At 43.7% G+C, this 19,077-nt stretch overlaps 1 protein-coding gene across 2 annotated transcripts in view; it reads left to right on the top strand.

Moving 5' to 3' along the window:
• SYNE3 (spectrin repeat containing nuclear envelope family member 3) overlaps positions 1–19,077 on the top strand; it is a 378,235-nt gene that overhangs the window by 323,748 nt on the left and 35,410 nt on the right. For both annotated transcript variants that reach the window (XM_069208251.1, XM_069208252.1), the window contains exon 17: positions 12,160–12,315. In XM_069208251.1, the coding sequence (XP_069064352.1) occupies positions 12,160–12,315 (156 nt within the window). The remainder of the gene's footprint in view (positions 1–12,159; positions 12,316–19,077) is intronic.

The raw sequence follows: 19,077 nt of genomic DNA, 5'->3' as shown, positions 1-19,077 counted from the left end.
ATAACCCGGAGGGAGAAGGTGAAAACACCTGCCACCAAGGGCTCAGGGAAAACAAAAGGGGATAGTGGCAAGACAGCTGCGCCACCATCCAAGGTGTGGAAGGGTCAGAAAATCATGGGCAGGTCAGGAGAGGGCATGGTGGCACTGACTATGGGACCAGTGTCACACCTTCTGTCCACGTCGACGCCAACTGGTACAGCGGAGAAGCCCGCCACCTGCACTGCCACATGCACTGCCACCAGCACCGCAGTCACTGAGCCCGCCACCAGCACCGCAGTCACTGAGCCCGCCACCAGCACTGCCGCAACAGAGCCTGCCACCAGCACCGCCGCCACAGAGTCCGCCACCAGCACCGCCACCACAGAGTCCGCCGCCAGCACCGATGCCACAGAGTCCACCACCAGCACCGATGCCACAGAGGCCGCCACCAGCACCGCCACTACTGACACTGCCGCAAGCACCGCCAGCGGCCCTGCGACATCCTGAGCCAGTGGCACCACCGCAGACATGGCTGCCATCCCCAGTGGTCAGTCGACCGAGCCTGGTGGTCAGTTCCAGGAGCCTGGGCAGCTTCCATGATGAAACACCTTCAGTGGAGAAAGGCATCCACTACCTCAGTCCTTGGCAGGATGAAGCACTCTGGGCACAAAGCCCCCTCCAGAACCAGTGGAGTATCACATCCACTACCTCTGTCCTTGGCAGGATGAAGCACTCTGGGCACAAAACCCCCTCCAGAACCAGTGGAGAAAGGCATCCACTACCTCAGTCCTTGGCAGGATGAAGCACTCTGGGCACAAAGCCCCCTCCAGAACCACTGGAGAATCACATCCACTACCTCTGTCCTTGGCAGGATGAAGCACTCTGGGCACAAAGCCCCCTCCAGAACCAGTGGAGAAAGGCATCCACCTGAGTGACTGTGGCTTTGCACTCCCCAGGATAAAGCATTGGCAAACCACTCAGTGGAGAGACTTGAGAGACTGTGGCATTGTACTCCCCAGGATACAGCAGTGGGCAAACCACCCACTGGAGAGACTTGAGAGACTGTGGCTTTGCACTCCCAGGATAAAGCAGTGGGCAAACCACCCACTGGAGAGACTTGAGAGACTGTGGCTTTGCACTCCCCAGGATAAACCAGTGGGCAACCCACCCACTGGAGAGACCTAAGAGACTGTGGCCTTGCACTCCCCAGGATAAAGCAATGGGCAAACCATCTACTGGAGAGACTTGAGATACTGTGGCTTTGCACTACCCAGGATAAAGCAGTGGGCATGGAGCCTCCTCGTGGAGCAGTGGCATTGTGCACTCATCCGGCTTAGGTGCCCCCCTTTTACTTCCCCCTGGGCTGCCTGTTTCATTTCGATCTGATGCCCCTGCAGTGTTCTCTACATTTGAAGTCTGGTATCGAGTGTGGGCCTCGCCCATGCATTTTGGGCCTAGTGGTCCACGGACAATTATTGGTGCACTATCCGGACTTGTGTAGTTGGTGTACATAATTGTCTATACTGTATTTCGAGTTTTGACTACTGTTTTTTTCCATGATGACAATCGTTCAACTCATTTCCTTTTGTTCTTGCGTTCTTGAAAGGGGAGTGAGGGGGTGTAAATGTAATGTTGCAGCATGTATTTGTGTGTATGTTGTTGTGGGTGAGGGTGGGGGTGGGGGTGTTGCGTGTGTGTATCACTCTCTTTTCCCTCCCTCCTCCCCTGTGTTGTAGGTGCAGTACTCACCGTGGTCATCGCCGCTGTCTTTGTTGCTCCTGAAAGAGGAGCAGGAATACCATTGCAGGGAGTATTTGGAGTTCTGGCTCCAAGGTGTCCTGGTTCCTCGTGGGGTGTGGAGTGGTGAGTGTTTTCCCTACCAAGTCCTGTTTCCGTCGTGTTTTTGTTCGTGTTGGTTCCACCCCGGAAAAGGTGGCGGATTGGCCTCTCATAATAGTGTGGGCGGTACATTGTCTTCCGCCTGTCTGTTGGCGGTGACCGTTGCGCTGTTTGTTTGTACCGCCGTGGCGGTCGGAGTGTTAAAGTGGCTGTCTATGTTGGCGGTTTCCGCCACGGTCGTGATTCCATTTTGTTTTCCTCTGGCCTGTTGGCGGTATTAGCGCCGCTTTATCGCCGACCGCCAGGGTTGTAATGAGGGCCTAAATGTCCTCATGCTTCACCTTTGGTCAGCGATAGTAAGTGCAGCCTATATTGATCTACTGTTCAAGATTCAGGGACAAGCGTGCCCCAGAAACCCAGAGGACTCGCTTTGAGCCACTAATGTCCTTGGTGTTTATGCACTCTTTCACTTTGAAAGCATGAGATCTGCCTTTATTACCTCAAAGAGTAATTCATTGATAGTGCATGTTAATATCAGCAATAGCAGGCATGCATATAATATTTCTGAATGTAAATAATAGTACAAAAATCTATATGTTCATGTTATATGGAGAAGCAAATGACAATTATTTGGTAATAAAATATTTTTACTTTATAAATTCATTAGTAAAGAAACATTTCATATAGCATTCCCAGAGAGTAGGGTTGACGGGTCAAAAATTGTAGAATCCATAACAGGCGGTGTTAGGAGGCAGTAGAAGACCATGTTCATAAAGCAGAGATTTAGAATATTTTAAATTACATGCCTGTATTTACAGTTCCAATAAACAGTTTAACTTTAAGAAGCGATGAGATTAAGGGATGTTATCAGATTCTTATGATTTTCAATATTATGCCAAAGCTGGGATTAGACCTAGGTTCCCATGTTCCAAAGTTGAAAGTTTAGCACAGTCCACATCACTGTTTCTTGTATTGATTGTCTGTGGAGCACTTTGGAGTACCTTAGTACTGAAGGTTTGGTTCTGAAGGATCATGTTTTTAGTGATGATTGGGCACCTATAAGGTTTTTCAGCATAGTATTGCATATGCTGAGGAGTTTGTTGACATCTGATGTGGACTATTGGGAGCTGGAAAGCTTAATGAGCAGTCTTTGAGAGAGCTTATGGAGAGGCCCATGAAAGAGTGGTATATTGCATTTGTATTTATGATTGGTTTGTTGTGGCTTTATGACTGGTTTGTTGTGGCATGGAAGATGGGCAAGGGAATGGTTCATTTCAAAGCTCCGAATTTGTTAATGGCAAAGATAGTTTGATGAAGCTGGGTGTGCTGCTTTGTAGTGGACAGGTTTAATGATGACTTGATTGATGTCCAGGTTGTTGTGAAGTGTGCAGAGGGATACTTTCATTTTTTACACTATGTATCTGCAGGGAGCTTGAAGTCTCTGCACAATATAAAATAGTTGTGAACGGAGACGAAGGTGATTAAGTCTAATATTTATTCTGTTACATCTTTCTTCAGAAAAGGCTGGAAGATGACACTGAGGGTGATTGTAATGCAGAGAGTGGTAGGTGAAGACATGGAATGACTTAAATGTTGCTGGATTTCCTCAAGGGGCAAGGCGAGGTGGACTTGTGTATTATGTTAAGTCTTCCTCCTGTCTTGGGTGTATGGTCAGTGAGATTGATGCTGTAGTCTTATGGCATGAAGGCGTTTAAGGTATGTGTGGGTTCCGGCTAGTTTTTGCTGATGATTGCATCCAGGTTGCACTGCATGATACCTGAGGTCACAGGGGTATGGGGAATTGCAGAATGAGATTTGGTGAGCATAAAGTGGATAGTGTTTTGTGTTGGACAGTTATGTTTGCTGTCGATTAGGATTTAAATAAGGTTGTGTATATTTGCCATATGAGTGTCACATGAATGTGTGCCTGGTCTAGGCCTGAGTCTGAGGAAGTGGTGTGGTATGTTGTTTTGGAGGCACAAGATGTTGTTGGTTACTTGGATAAATGGGTTTGGGTGAAAGGCCCTTCTAAGCCAAGTTTCAAGTTTATTTTATCAGATTTGCCTTTCATGCAACAGTTAAAAAACAGAGCACTTAAAGTAATTAACCATAAAAAGTTAAAGGAAAAGGAAGTTCATGATAAGTTGGATTGGGAAAGTGAATTGTGGGAAGTGTATAGGAGTTGCATTCCAAAACATGTTGTCCTTTAAATTGACAAACGAAAGACTGAGAGCATAACGGGATATCAAAAAGGTATGTGAGGAAATGGGATACCATAATGTAAGTAAAAGAAAATAGAACATGATGAAAAAGGGAGTCTTCGGTAAAAATATCATGTCACTGACTAATTTATACTAAAACATTGGTAACAGAGAACAGCATTTTACTACATTTGGAATATTGAATGTATTTCACATCCCATAGACATCTTCAGATGATAGACTTTTTTTTTAACTGTATCACTTTTACACCACAGAAATTGATTGATATACCTTGACCCACTCCCAGTGTCAGTCCAACAAGGAATCTGAATTTGTTATACCTTCCTCAAGTCCTTGCACCACACTAACCCTGGCCCAACATGATCTTACAACCATGCTATACTTTATTCCTATATGGCTCTTGGCATTTTTGGTATGTTGGTTATCACAATGTACTTGTCATCGAGGATTTTGGTTTCTAGGTCCGGATCTAATATTTTCCATTTTGAAACCACCTTCCACCATAGATATTTTCTTGAATTAGGCTGCATAGGTGGGGATGAAGCTTTAAGAATTTGTACCCCTAACACCGCTATAGGAGATTAGGTTTTCCAACTTTTGGGGTCTGAGTGATACTCTTAAATGCTGATTCCTCACCTTAGAATATCAGCAGAAGCCAGAACAGATACAGCAAATTCTTCAGAAATGCTCCTCAAGCTGGTAGGTTGAGGAGTGTGGCTATGCAGTGACACTGTAACACCTCAGAAGTGATGGAGCTGAGCAGCATATAAGTATGATGCCTATGTGCTGATGTCAATACCTTTCGTTCTGTGCCTTATGAGCGGATCAGAGGCTCTTCTAACTTTGTCTTCTGACAACTATAAAACCTTTCACAGTATGCTAGAGCATGATGTCCAAACCAAAAACTACAGGATTCAAGCTGTGCCAAGGAAGGCAGGAAGCAGATGTAAGTCACAGATTTGCATGAGGAATGTATGTGGTGGATGGGTTCCAGGCATGACAGGCTCTCATGTTCCTCAAGCCTATTCAGGACCAGGAAGTGAAACACAGGAAGAGGTCACATTTGAAGCATAAGTCATAATCTCAGTCCAGGATGAGGGCTTGGTCACTGTCCTGTCCTGGAGGACCCTCCCATGAAAACTCCACTTCTCCATTAGAAGTCCTCCTGTAACTCCAAGTCGATGTCTTGACAGAAGCACAAAGAAGTCAAGCTGGACTCTTCTCCATACCACCATTCTAGTGGGAAGGTGTGAGGGCATCAAGATAAAGATCTAATTCCTCCAGTGTAATCCAAACCAATCCTGCAGTTAATTCCAGTGTGATGTGACTTTCTAGGACCATTGCTGACCCCGCAGAAAATAGTTGCTTTCGAAGAGGCCATGTTGCAGATCTTCAGTGAGATTCTGTTTCTCTCTGGCATGCCTTTGGGCCTCATGGAGTTGCAGGTATCTAGCTGGACGTCTGGCAGGGGTTCTGCTCCTGGCCCCATAACAAATGCTACTTGCTCAGTCATGCTTGCCAGTCAGTCTACCTGTGGTTAGATGACATAGACTGACCCCGTGACCTGGGTTTCCTATGTAAAAACTCTTCATCAGGGAGCCAGATTAATCAAGCTTCAACAAGTAAGGTTAATCTAAATTCCTTTCCAACCGACCCTCTAGATATTGAATTGCAAAAAATATCTGCTTTCTGAAAGAGATTGTTTTTAACTAATGTAGCACTTAGATCAGTTAACACATTTTGCCTTTTGGGGAGGTGCATTGACATGCAATGAGACTGGCCAGTGGCATCTTGCCGGTCACCCAGGGGGATATCGAAGCCTCACTAGCCCAAAAAGTAGAGCGTGGCCAGAATGCAGCCAAGTATGCATCTGAGGTGGCCTGGACACTACAGATTGCATCTGCATAACTGTTAGCACCAGTGTTGTGCTCAGAAGACACACATGGATGCACTCAACAAGTTCCTGTTTTTTTGTACAAAAGGTTGATTTGGCAATGAATGATTCAAGGATAGTGGTTCCACAGCATGGCTGTTGATGCCATTTCCAATTTGCCCTCTGGAATTCTTCCAGATAGGCACCAGCATCCTCTGTTTCTTAAAACCATCTGAGGGAAGTTTCATATGGGCAACTGCTGTTCTCTTGCACTACCTTAATACTCTATAACCCTGTGGGTTAGCAAGAGACTGATGTAGGAAAGTGCCCTGCATGGTCACCACCCCACTTTTTGCTTGATATCTGCTGCTAACTTGACTGAGTTTGTGCTAGGATCCTGCTAACCAGGCACCAGCACCTGTGTTATTTCCTTAAACTGCATCATTGCTTCCACAGATGGCACACAGCTAAATCCCTTGTAAAAGGTACAAGCGGTACCAAGAGCCCTGTGACCAGAGAGGGGTGCCTACGTGCTGCAGCATGTATCATGCCACCGTAAGGGACCACTCACCAAACACATGCCCACTGCCATTGCAGATTATGTGTGTTGGTGGGGAGAAAAAGGTAAAGTTGACATGGCATCCCTCCTTAGGTGCCATGCCTATAAAACACTGCTTGTGGCATAGATAAGGTATGTCACAGCTCTAGCAGGTCTTATAACCCTAAGGCAGGGTGCATTACACCACAGGTGAGGTCATAGCTGCATGACCAATATGCCCCTACAATGTCTAAGTCCATTCTTAGACCCTGTAAGAGCAGTGTAGCCATATTGAGTACATGGGCTGGGAGTTTGTCATTATGAACTCCACAGCTCCATGATGGTTTCACTGAAGACTGGGAAGTTTGGTATCAACTTATCAGCTCAGTAAACCCACACTGATGCCAGTGTTGGATTTATTGAAAAATGCACATAGAGGACATGTTAGAGATGCCCCCCATAATTCACCCAACTCTCTAGTGTGTGGCTGACCGGTCGCTGCCAGTCTGACACCACCAGACAAGTTTCTCACCCCATGGGGTGAGAGCCTTTGTGCTCTCAGGAGTCAGGGACAAAGCCTGCTCTGGGTGGAGGTGTTTGACACCTCCCACCTGCAGGAACAGCAACACTTGGCAGTGAGCCTCAAAGGCTCGTGCTTTTTGTTATGATGCCTCAGGACACTCCAGTCAATGGAGATGCCCGCCCCCCAGACCAAGCCCCACTTTTTGGCGGCAGGTCTGGTGGGAAAGTTAGTAAACACCAGGAGGAGTGTCCACACCAGCTGTGACCACCCCTAAGGTGCCCAGAGCTGAGGTGAACCCCTCCTAGCAGAATCATCCATCTTGTTTTGGAGAGAGATAGCCAATAGGGTTAGGTATGTGCCCCCTCTCCCCAAAGGGAGTGGGCACAGGAAGGGTGTAGTCACCCTCAGGGTCAGTAGCCAGTGGCTTGGGTATTTAGGGGCAACCCTGAAACTTGCTCTTCAGATTCCTGGTAACCTAAAGAAGAAGAAGGACTGAATAGCCGCACCTCAGTGAAGTCCCCAGATGACAACTAACTTGGCCACAGCTCTACCGGTCTGTTTGCAGCTTCAAGACTCCTTCTACAAGAAGACCACTTGTTCTGCAGGACCAGCAACCTCTACACCCTCAGAGGACTGCCTGCCTTCCCTAAAGACTGGATCTGTTGAGGACAGCGGCCCTGTCCACAAAGAAACCTCAAACCAGGACTCCAGAGTCCTTCAGATCCGTGAGTCCTGCCCACTCTGCACCCAATGCCCATGGCCTGAGTACAGGTGGCCCACCTGACCAAGTTGACCTCTCCTGGGCACCATGACAGTGCCTGCAGCCTGAATCCAGATGACCCCCCTGGACTGGCTCCAGTGAAGATACCCAACGCCTAAAGGTACCCCTGCACCCGCAGTCCCCTGGCCTTGGGGAACCCAGATGACAGTCCTTCGACATGTAGGGGAGCCTCAACTTGCCTGTCCAGCCATTGGTCCTTTTCAGCCAACCCCCTGGACCAAGCCTGCAGCCTCTTTGAGGAAACAGGAGTTCCTCATAGGATTGCATTGGGTGCCTGACAATGTGTTTGCACCCTGCACCCAGCTGCCCCTGTGCCACTGACAGTGTAAGGTTGGTGCTTACCCCCCCCCGGTGCTGATCTAAACCCCCTTGATCCCATGACCCAACCCTGGGGGTACTCTCCATTGGTTTCCATTGGGCGCCCAACAGCAGCTTCAACTTCGGCACCCAGCCGGCCCTGTGTTGCTGGTGGTGCACTCTTGGTGTCAAATCGAACCTTGTCCTGTGGACTCTTTAACTCCAGAAGATTTGGACCGTAAGTCTAGCACTTACATGTAAACTGTGTATGTAGTTCCCCCAAGAACTACATTGTCTTCAATGAAAATTGCACTGTCTACTTTTGATATTGAAAAGTATTACATACCTGAAAACTGTCTTAACTGTGAATTACAAACTAACTGCATTTTATAGTTGAAATTGATACATTCTTGAAACTGTACTTACCTGCAACAGAGATACTTTTGGTTCTAGAAATAAAGTAAAAAAGTATATTTTTATACATAAAACATTGGACTGGAGTTAGTCATTGAGCGTGTGCCTCATTTCTTGACTCTGTGTGTACAACAAATGCTTAGCACTACCCTCTGATAAACCTTACTGCTATTCCACACTACCACAAAAGAGAGCATTAGCATTATCTACATTAGCCTCTGTAAATCCTCTGGGGATCCACTGGGCTCTGTGCACACTATACCTTACTTTGGTATAGAATATATAGAACCGCTTCCTACAACTGATGCCACAAGTCCTGTAGCAAAATGGTTTAACAGAAGTTCACAATAGAAATGAAAGCTACTCTCTCCAAACTTAGGTAAATAGGAATTCAACAGTGGGGGAAGACTTCTCTTCAGTTACAGGTTTATATTCTTGGGACGGGTGAAATGCAGTATTTTCCAAAGTAAACTAGCCAATCACTGTGAGTGAGTCCTAGCCAGTCCTGATGTTTTCCAGGCTATCTTCTTCAGATAGAATATAAGCGAAAGAACGTGGAGAATGCCAAAGGCGCTCGCACATCAACTCAGGTTTCATCTAATGTCCATCAGTAGTAGTCTTTTTCAAGCAACAGCTAGTTGTGGTTGCCAGGCTAGCCATGCACCTGCCACCTCAGGTGTCAAAGGACCACACACTGGAACCAGTGAGTGGTTGCCTGTACAATGTGAACAAAAAGGCCAGGGCACACCCAAAGTAAAACTCTGTGTGGTGGATCCAAGTGGTAATTCAAGAATTGAGTCGAAGTCCAACGAACAGGTGACACTGGATATTTATTACAGGTGAGAAAAAGTGGTCAGTTTTCCAGTCAATGGCCACATCAAACACAAGTCCAAACAGCAAACAGCCAACACGTGTTTCGTCTCATAGACTTTGTCAAGGCTTCAGCTATGCAGACATAGACATATGCAAGTAGAAAGAATTAAAAGGAGTTCCAAAATAATGATTGATGTCGATCTCCAGGTAGATCATTAATATGGAAAACAGGTAGCAAAGAGGGCCATGATAAGCCTTATCAAGCACTGAGTAGCACCATGCCGGTCGCGTCGTTAACAGGCAAGTATACTGACCACTTTTTCTCACCTGTAATAAATATCCAGTGTCACCTGTTCGTTGGACTTCGACTCAATTCTTGAATTACCACTTGGATCCACCACACGGAGTTTTACTTTGGGTATGCCCTGGCCTTTTTGTTCACTATCTTCTTCAGATGTTGGGGTGATAGGCTTCTTCCCTGAGTACAGGATTTATGGCATGAAAGCAACCCCAGAGTTCAATGCGTCAACAGTCAAAAATAGTGAACTCAAATTAGCTGTGTGGTATTACAGTTGTTAGTAATCTCTTGCAGCATGCTGAAACTGGCACTGTGGTAGTAATCCCTGGCAACATGCTGGCACAATGGTAATTATCTCTTGAAGCATTCTGGCCATTATACATTTGTAATAAAGTTGTAAGCCAATATAATTAGCCCATATACTTTTTTCTACATTGTTTTTTGATTGATCAGTAGTCAGCTAAACAATGTTACTAGATTTTACTAAATTAACCACAATTGTATGTTGGAATATCGAAAACAAATTATTGACCTGCAGAAATATTGTGGCAAAAATGTTGATTACCAAAATATCATGAATTGAAGTATATTGAGTTAGGTTTAGATTTACTATTCTTAACTCCACACCTACGTACCGTGAAGATATATGTCTTATCAAGACACATACATGTACAGTTAAGTATAGTCAACCCAACCTTAACTATATATATATATATATATATATATATATATATATATATATATATATATATATATATATATATATAACTTCACAATAATCTGGTCATCAATATTTTGGCTTAATATTTTGACAAGTCAATAATAATAACATTGATATTCTGGTGGTAAATCTGTACTACGCTTGTCGGACTTGGACATCCATATGTTAAGGTAGGGCACCTACTTCAAAGTGCCAGCAGCAGGAGACATTAAATGATGCCATTTTCAGGTAAAGCATAAACTTAATCTTTTGCGGCGACCCAAGAATAAATTAATTTTTGACTGTGGCACCGGTAGTAATTTCACCTTTCTGTTATTCTTATTTGGGACAGCAGAGAACCACGTTGGTATAATAACTCGCTAGACACATACTTAAATTTCCAGGGCAAAATAACTACTTTCGCTTTGAAAAAGTACTTTTTTTATTTGGCACCCTATAATATGCTCGCAGTGTGTAACCGCTTATCCCAACAGTTCTTAACTTATTGTGCTATTACTTTTCTACCCTGTCTTTACATCAGATTTTATATTTTTTTATTGTATCTTCTTAAGTGAAATAAAGTAATACAACTTACTCGTTCAGGGACCCAAATTGCACTTCCCCGATGAAGACCAGTGATGGAAAAACATGCCTGGGATTGCTTGTTAAGTCATGGAGAAGCGGCATGGGGTACCCACTTGTGGCAGTCCGCAACTTTTGTGGCAGAATTAACATGATTTGCACATGGATTCCTCCCTTTTCCAATTTAGGGGATGAACTAAAAAATTATGCAATGCTTCTCCTAGGTTACAAAAGTAACCACATTTGTTAAGAATTGTGACAGTAGCGTTGCATTTATGTTCTAGTGCAGTGATACTCAAAGTCTGCCCGGGGGCCGCATGCATCCTTCCTGACCTTTACATGCATCCACCTGCCTGGTCAACAGTAGCACCAGGCCTGCTGTATATCTACTCACCACCAATAACAAAATGGTATCCAAACTTGCAAGCATTTATTTTAAGGTTAACGTCAGGTAACTTGAATTCAGAGGAAGGATGTAACTAGGGTGTTGCCTGCACCATTTACCTTTAGGAACACCTTCATTTTTAAAACTAGCTTCCAGGAAATGTTTAGAAATATGATAAATTCTCTTCAAAATTCCAAAAGTGTATTTTATTAACATGCCGAACCCTTTTACCGATATAAATTAGATTATATCTGTGTGGTGAGAAATATTTTTTTTAAAGTGAAAGTTTTCAAGCTCGAATTTATAAACATTCTTTTCCCCTCCCTGATGTCAATGCCAATAGTGAACCAAGAGGCAAGTTAGTTCTTATGTGCATTCCATGGAAGGATTTCTAAAGCGCACATCTTGAAGCCATGTATCTCGGGGTCCTCTCATATGTGAAGAAAAATGAGGGAAAATGAAATAAAACAATCACCTAGGATCTCACAATTTATTAAAGTGGGGAAGCCGGGACTAATCCCAGGTTTCCTGGTTTCATATTGTGCAGTTCAGCCACTAGATGAATATGCTTCGCTTCCCCTACACTTACCTTACAACCAAGCCCTCCCAAACAGCCCCACCCCAAAACCCCTCTACTGGCATTAATGCGGCCCTCGGTCACACCACTGGTCCAACATTTTGTCCCCTGAGAAAATGTTTGCGAGTACCCATGTTCTAGAGCCTATTATTTTTGCTTGGACTGATCATTCAGAGAGTGTTTCTTTCATCAGTATGGCGAACCTCAAGTAGCTAAAACTGTAAAGAAGTCCACAAAGAGATGCTATACATGAAACAATCAAAATTAAAGGCCCTCTGGATGTTTAAGGATAGAGGGACAGCAATAAAATGTAAAGCATGTTTGATCTCATTTTTCAGGTACTGCAGTCCCATGTTCCAGAAGGGCAGCGTCTTTTTGAAGCTCTGCGTCATTATCGCCCAGCTATGGGGATCACTGAGGATTTGCGGTTGGAAGATTTGCGGTACCACTGGATGCTCTATAAATCTAAATTGAAAGACTCCAACAATATTTTGGTAAGAAAATAATGAGCATTGCTTTATTGACTAAGGTTAGAGCTGGGCAAGCCAAAGAATTAATGGAAAAAGCTGAGCCAGAGGTCCAGCTTGGATCTAGGAGGAAATAAACAATTTATGAGCCAAGCCGGCCAAAAATGGCTGTGTGAATACTGAAAAAAATGCAAATTATTGAAATTTTGGAAGTCGTGGTAATTAAATGTGCAGATCAACCAAGACTCCTTAAAAATATATTTACTAAATATATGTGTTTCAGCTTTCACTGACAATAGCTGTAGTTTGCTTTCAGTAAGGTCAGTACTTTAAGATGTGAAGGTTTTAAGCATTGCCACATATGTATATGTCATCAGTCTTAACTGAGCAGCTGCTCACTGGGTGTGTCCTGCATTAGACAGGTCTGTCCCAATTCCCACACCCACTAGACTGAGGCACCAAATTACCTGTTTTTTGCCTGCCACGGGATGGTGCAGGCCAGTGGCGTAGCGTGGGTTGTCAGCACCCGGGGCAAGGCAAGTAATTTGCGCCCCCTAACCCGGGGCAAGGCAAGTAATTTGCGCCCCCTAACCCGTGGATTTAGTCTCTTCCAAGATGTTGCGCCCGGTGCGGCCGGCCCCCCCTGCACCCCCCACGCTACGCCACTGGTGCAGGCTCATTGACTTTAGAAGCCCTCTAAGTAGAGAAATAAATTTTCTCAGAGCTGCTAATCAAAGGATGAAAAGCAAATGGGCTGGCAGTGAAGCCTTGAGTGTTTTGTGGGTCCCCAGACGGGGCACTGAACTTGACTTGTGAAGAGGAGCATGCAAGTGGCAGAATATGCTGACATCGTGACCAGGAAGGAATTGCACAAAACAAAGAGTTTCTTTTTCGCAACAGATCAACCTTTAGAGTGGATAATACCAAGTATTACCGCCTGGAGTGATATTGCTTAAAAGAACAGGAAAGGGGCGGTAGAACTGCAGTTTACTGGTTTTAAAGCCCTGCATGCCTTTGTGAATGAGGCCCAATGTCCAGTGAGATCTATATAATTTAAAGAGTTAAATGCTTATTTAGAAGAGGGCGGTATGGAACTGAACCTCAGAAGTGCACTCGACCACAAGTCTGCACCCCCCTCCAAATAAATGTCATGTAATGTCTCAATTCACCCAAGCATCTCCGCACAGACTATGTTCTGCAAATCTATAATGTAAAGTTGTTCATACAAACAAACACACATACACAGCGCTTGAAATGGAAAAATGAAACTGCAGGTGCCCTGTACCAGAGTACGTGCTTTCTTCTCAGAAGTGCATGTGCTTTTTAAATAAAAGTATTCCAGTTCTGCTGAGAAGTGCAGGTACTCTCCCTCTCCGAATAAAGAAGTGCAGGTACGCAGTACCTGACAATACCGGCCCATTTAAAGCCCTACACATAGACAAATATTGTCTATGGAACTAGAAAAGCACATGTACAGCAGCTCAGCTTCTGAATCATCATTTCATGAAATAACAAAAATATAGCTGGTTTCTTTGGGAGGTTTGGAGTTATTTTAACTCCATTCATACAGGTTTAATCTTTGAGGCACAAATCACTAGCATATGTGTACTATTTTCTATTTTGTGCTGTTTAGTGGAGTCCAGGTAGTTTTTGACCGGGCAGAGATGATAATCTCCCACTAACTTAAAACAAAGCATTGCTGCATCTAGCTCGCTGCCTTCATGTTAGTGCATTATGCATGTTCTTACAAGTGATTGTGAAATGTTCACGATTTTAAGCCTTCGTTTAGAGTCTTTGTGGAGGTGTTCTGATCAGATACAATAAATTAAGAGATATGTAAAGCCGATGTGTGCACTGTTCAACTGATTTACGTCTGGGTTTGAAGAACTCTGAAGCCGTTAGTACTCATCATGCATGCTGTGTGCTCATTACGCTTTTTTGGGCTAGGCGGACATAGAAACACACACACACACACACAGACACACACACCCTCCCCTTAATTAAAAAAAATCACACCCTGCTCCCAAACCCTCACCTCAAAAACAAAAAAAAGAAACGAAGAACATAAGCTTGCTGAGGCTGTTGCATATGTCCTGGGGTTTTGTGACACCCCTTAATGGACGTCAGCTCACAGCGGTTTTCAGCTTGTTTTCCCTGTCACTGTGTGATATCAGCTCCTACTTGAGTGACCGCGTGAAAGGAGCCAATACCGTGTATCACATGGTGGCATCGTGTGAGTTGGTAGGTCTGCACCCACCACTGACACAGCCTCCACTGTAGCTTTGTATCAAGAGGGACCAAACTCTGCTTTTCTCGTCCAAGGGGACCTCAAGGTGAGCAAGAGCCAAGTATCTGGCTCCAGCCAGACTCAGGCTTCAGGGGGATTGCCCACCTCTACCAAAGGTAAGCAATAGTATTTATCCCAGATGTATCAGTGCTTAATTTGTGAAAGAAAGAGTACAAGTGCCCAAAGCTTTGCTCAGAAACCGAAAAAAGGTGCAATTAAATGTCGGCGCACTGAATACCAGCGGCAGTAGTCTTTAATCCTCTACCAGACCTTTCCTGCTCCTTTTTCTCGCTCTTGCAGGGTCCTGTTTTCTCCTTTTGTGACTGTTTTACCGTCTTTCTCTTTTTCCGTCTTTCTGATCTGTAAGCATTTCTTTCCGATCTTTTTGTTTTCCCTACTTTGCACTCTGTAAACATCTGATGCGGGAAGTAAGTGCTGGTCCACAAAAAGAAGTGCTGTTGCCCGCCACCCCCACCCCGGCAACCACCAGCTCAAATTAAGCACTGTTGTAATGAAATAGGTGTTTCTAATCATAATACTAACTTTCTAAATTGAAACAGCCTAAACAATATCTGAAGCCAATTCCACTCATGTTGTGTTTAAGTGAGCTGTTGTAATGGGTTATGAGCCATCCAGAGGTTCCACTTATGACTACATCCTAGCCGTTTGTTCTTTATCCAACATCATTCTATTTTTTTATTTTTAATATCGGTCATTGTACTACTGTGTATTTATGTAAATTGTTATTTTTCTGCTACAGTGGAGCAGACTAATTTAAAAGAAAATCCTTAATGATGTTATAAGAATGTAGGGCGTTTTCCCCAAAATTAACTACAGCATTAAAAATGTAATACAAACAGTTGGATTAATGGATGTTATGTCACCATAAACATGAAACATCACAGCAAAAATCAAGAATGGGAGATGTGAAAGAAAACAGGTCATTCTTTAGGAAGGTGGTGAGAGAGGCTGGCATGGTGGCAGAGTAGAGAGGAACTGGCCTGCAGAAGTTAAAAGAGCAGATTCATTTGAGTGAGTACAGCAAGATCCAGGCTGGAAGAGAGAGTGAAGCCAATGAGGGCAACTGTAAACTGCTATGTTTTTTCATTAAATTGCATACAATTGTTGATCTGCTATTTCCTGGAGAAGGAAAAAAACTATAAATAGATGAAAAAAACAGGTGTAAAATGGTGGACAAAGTCCTACATCTTAGATAGTTGTTGTGAAATAATTTAGTGGTTTAAAGGGAAAGAGGAATCATCCATATGTTCATCTTGCTGATTGACATCAGTCCAAAGATAATTTTATTCAATTGTTACTGGGAAGATAAGTTTCTGTGTGCCTGTTACTAAAATAAGATGTGGGGAGAAAGGACAGTTCTATCTGCCCACACTTCGCAAAAGAACAAATTATTTAAGGGGTGACAAATAAAGGAACACATTACACCTCAGCTGCTTCTAAAACACTTTTTTAAAGTAAGACTTAATTTTTTACAAATAAATTTGAGAGTTAGCACTCCATGGAAAGTTAGCAGTATGGTGTCAAATAGGACAAACCTGTGCGTGAACTCGGTCCTTGTGTTCTTGCAACTGTTTATTTGACCTAATTCAGTCAATTTGATCCTAAGTGTGTCAGACATTTATTGGTTTAGAAATGACTGCCTGTATTGGAAATAACTAAGCATCTGTGTTGCAGCATTTGTGGCTTGTACACAGAAATATTTAGTTTTATTTTCTAAACTATGGACTTTCACAAATATAATTACACTTTTGACTGGTTGTTGTAACTGTCTAATTTATGTCAGTCCTTATGTTCTTTACACTGTTTCCTTTGTACAAACACACTTTTAGAGTTTTACGGACGAAACAAGGAGCATTAGCTAGCGTTTTTTTGCAGAAAACGATGCCTTTTAATAAGATGAGCATCAGTGCTTAAATTGTAGAGTGTACAAGTACATATGTGACAGGGACCTAATCTTCCTGAAGAGGGCATCACCAACTGCCACTACCAGGCTGCCCCTTCTACCACTGGTCCATCTCACTGCCCGGGGTCCATGTGGGCACCACTCTTGCCTGCATTTGGTCCAGTTATCAGCAAGGCCCTGCATGGAGTATCTGTGGCAGGGTGCTGCAGGTCCCTATAAATGGCAAAAATATACAATACAAATGCCTAGAACATAACATCACACTCTCCTTACAACTGTATAATTATCAGTTTGTAGTGAGGCATATCTAGGTTTCTTACAAATGCAGGGGAAGACATAATCCTCTTACTACCCTATATAATGGTTTATTTGTATGTGCCTCTCAGGTACTGTGTTAGACCTGTCAGCCTTGGGGTCTTCTCCCAAACGTTTTGCCTACTTGCCTCCACTTTTGCTGAAATCATTTTTGTTAGCCCAGGACTCTAAGCACGTTACCACTGCTGAACAGTGCTAAATTGCTTGTGCTCACTCCCCTAAACATGGTTTGATTGGTATATACCTAATTGGCATATTTAATTTATTTATAAGTCCCTAGTAAAGTGGACTGCATGTGCCTAGGGCTTGTGAATTAAATGCTACTAGTGGGCATGTAGCACTGATTGTGCCACCCACTTAAGTAGCCCTTTCAACATGTCCTGATGCCATGTCGACTTGGCATTTAAAACCCCTTGCCAAGCCTTAAACTTCCCTTTTATTACATATACGTCAACCCTAAGGGAGGACCTAATTAGCCCATAGGGAAGGGTTGTTTGTAATTAAAAGGTGTGGCATGTGCCTAACAGTTTTACATGTCCTGGTAGAGTAAAACTCCCAAACTCATTGTTCACTACTGTGAGATCTACACCTATCATTGGATAACATTGTGGATTCCTTATACATTTAATAAGCTGACATTTCTGATTGAGAGGTGGTACATCTGTCATGTTTAGTACCTATGGAATTGTAATGATAAATCATCTTTAATGCTAAAGTCGGATTTATTGTTACAGTTTTGAAAATTCCATTTTTAGAAAGTTTTATGATCATTAGGCCTGAGCCACAAAAATCAAAGCAACAAGAAAAATGCCAATGCTCACCTAACTTATTTGGTAATATTGTATACCCAAGATCACGTGACTCAAATAAAGTAATCTGAATCCGTTATATCCTATATTTAAAAGATGCATTGTGATATACCATATTTAAAGGATGCTTTGTCATCAACAGGAGAGCCACCACCTATAACAAATTCAGGTAAAAAGATACTGTATGAAAGAGAAATCATCAGTCAATACATTGACTATGAACAAGACATCATGAACATTACACCATTTGTAATGGTCAAACGGATGTGAACGGGTTCTGGAATTCAAGTCCCAGCAGGGGTTCCAATATGATCCACTTGATGTCCATCATCAATGGGAAACACCAAAAAGAGCATCACAAAACACAAATCAAAATTAATCCACCATCAGGGATAATCTCTGCTATAAATTTGAGTCCAATATTTCTTGTGTGCTTATCCAGTCTTTTTAACAGTGCTCTCTGGTGTGTAGAGTCAATGTGTTTCTAACCCTATAACAGTTCAAGCGTTCTCATCAGGGCACAGAACGAGTGGACAAGTCATTGTGCTGAAAACTTAATTAAAACATCTGTATATCCAATGTGGACCAAGAATAATCAATGAATTGTTCAAATAAACATTGACTCAGCTTGTTGAGTACCAAATAATACAACCATCATTTGGATCAGCACCAACAGGGAAGAAATGTGTTCAGTTTCGTTGCCCAACGTGGCTTAGATTGTACACCATGCCGTGACTCTCGTGACTGGAGGACCCAGTGAATAGGACCCAGTGAATAAAAAGAAAGTTGGCATTTTCCTGCTCTTAGCTCTGTGTGCCTGGAGCCTGTCTGTGACCACTTGTCTGGGATGGGTGACAGCTGGCCTTATTGTGTTCCCTTTAGACAGCCACACACAAGGGGAGCTTAGATGTGACTTGATGGGCCCTAATCGGCCAATCTGACAGGATAGGACGGAGGAGCTGACCACGGCCTTACACTTACACCTTCCACGTCCTGTCCCCACACAAAGGGCTGCACAAACCTTTTGTGGGTCAGGAGCTAGGGTAGGAAGGGAGGACTTCTGTGCACTTCAAAGACTTCTTTGAAGTCTCCCCCACTTTAAAGCCACCACTGGGTATAAGAGTACAACTTGAGTACACTTCTGGACCTGTGGATACCCTGCCAGGAAAGACTGCTATGCTGCTACAAGGACTACCACTCTGCTGGACTGCTGTTCTGGAAGAACTGCTACCTGGCTTTGCTGCGCTGCTGCCTACTTCCCTCCTTGCCTGGGTGGGAAGGATTGGGCTGGCAGCTCTCCAACCCAGATTGACTCAAATGACCAGCTGCGTGGTCTCCTGATCTGAAGGCTCAGGGACATAAAAGATTACCAACCACCCCCCTCACTGCAATTGGATTCTGTCAGCTATGAGCCTGACCTGCCAAGTGGTGTCACTCCAGTCCTGGGCCCTTAG

Source organism: Pleurodeles waltl, chromosome 9 (genome assembly GCF_031143425.1).
Source record: "Pleurodeles waltl isolate 20211129_DDA chromosome 9, aPleWal1.hap1.20221129, whole genome shotgun sequence".
Classification (NCBI taxonomy): Eukaryota; Metazoa; Chordata; class Amphibia; order Caudata; family Salamandridae; genus Pleurodeles; species Pleurodeles waltl.
This window is presented reverse-complemented; position numbering and strand designations above follow the sequence as displayed.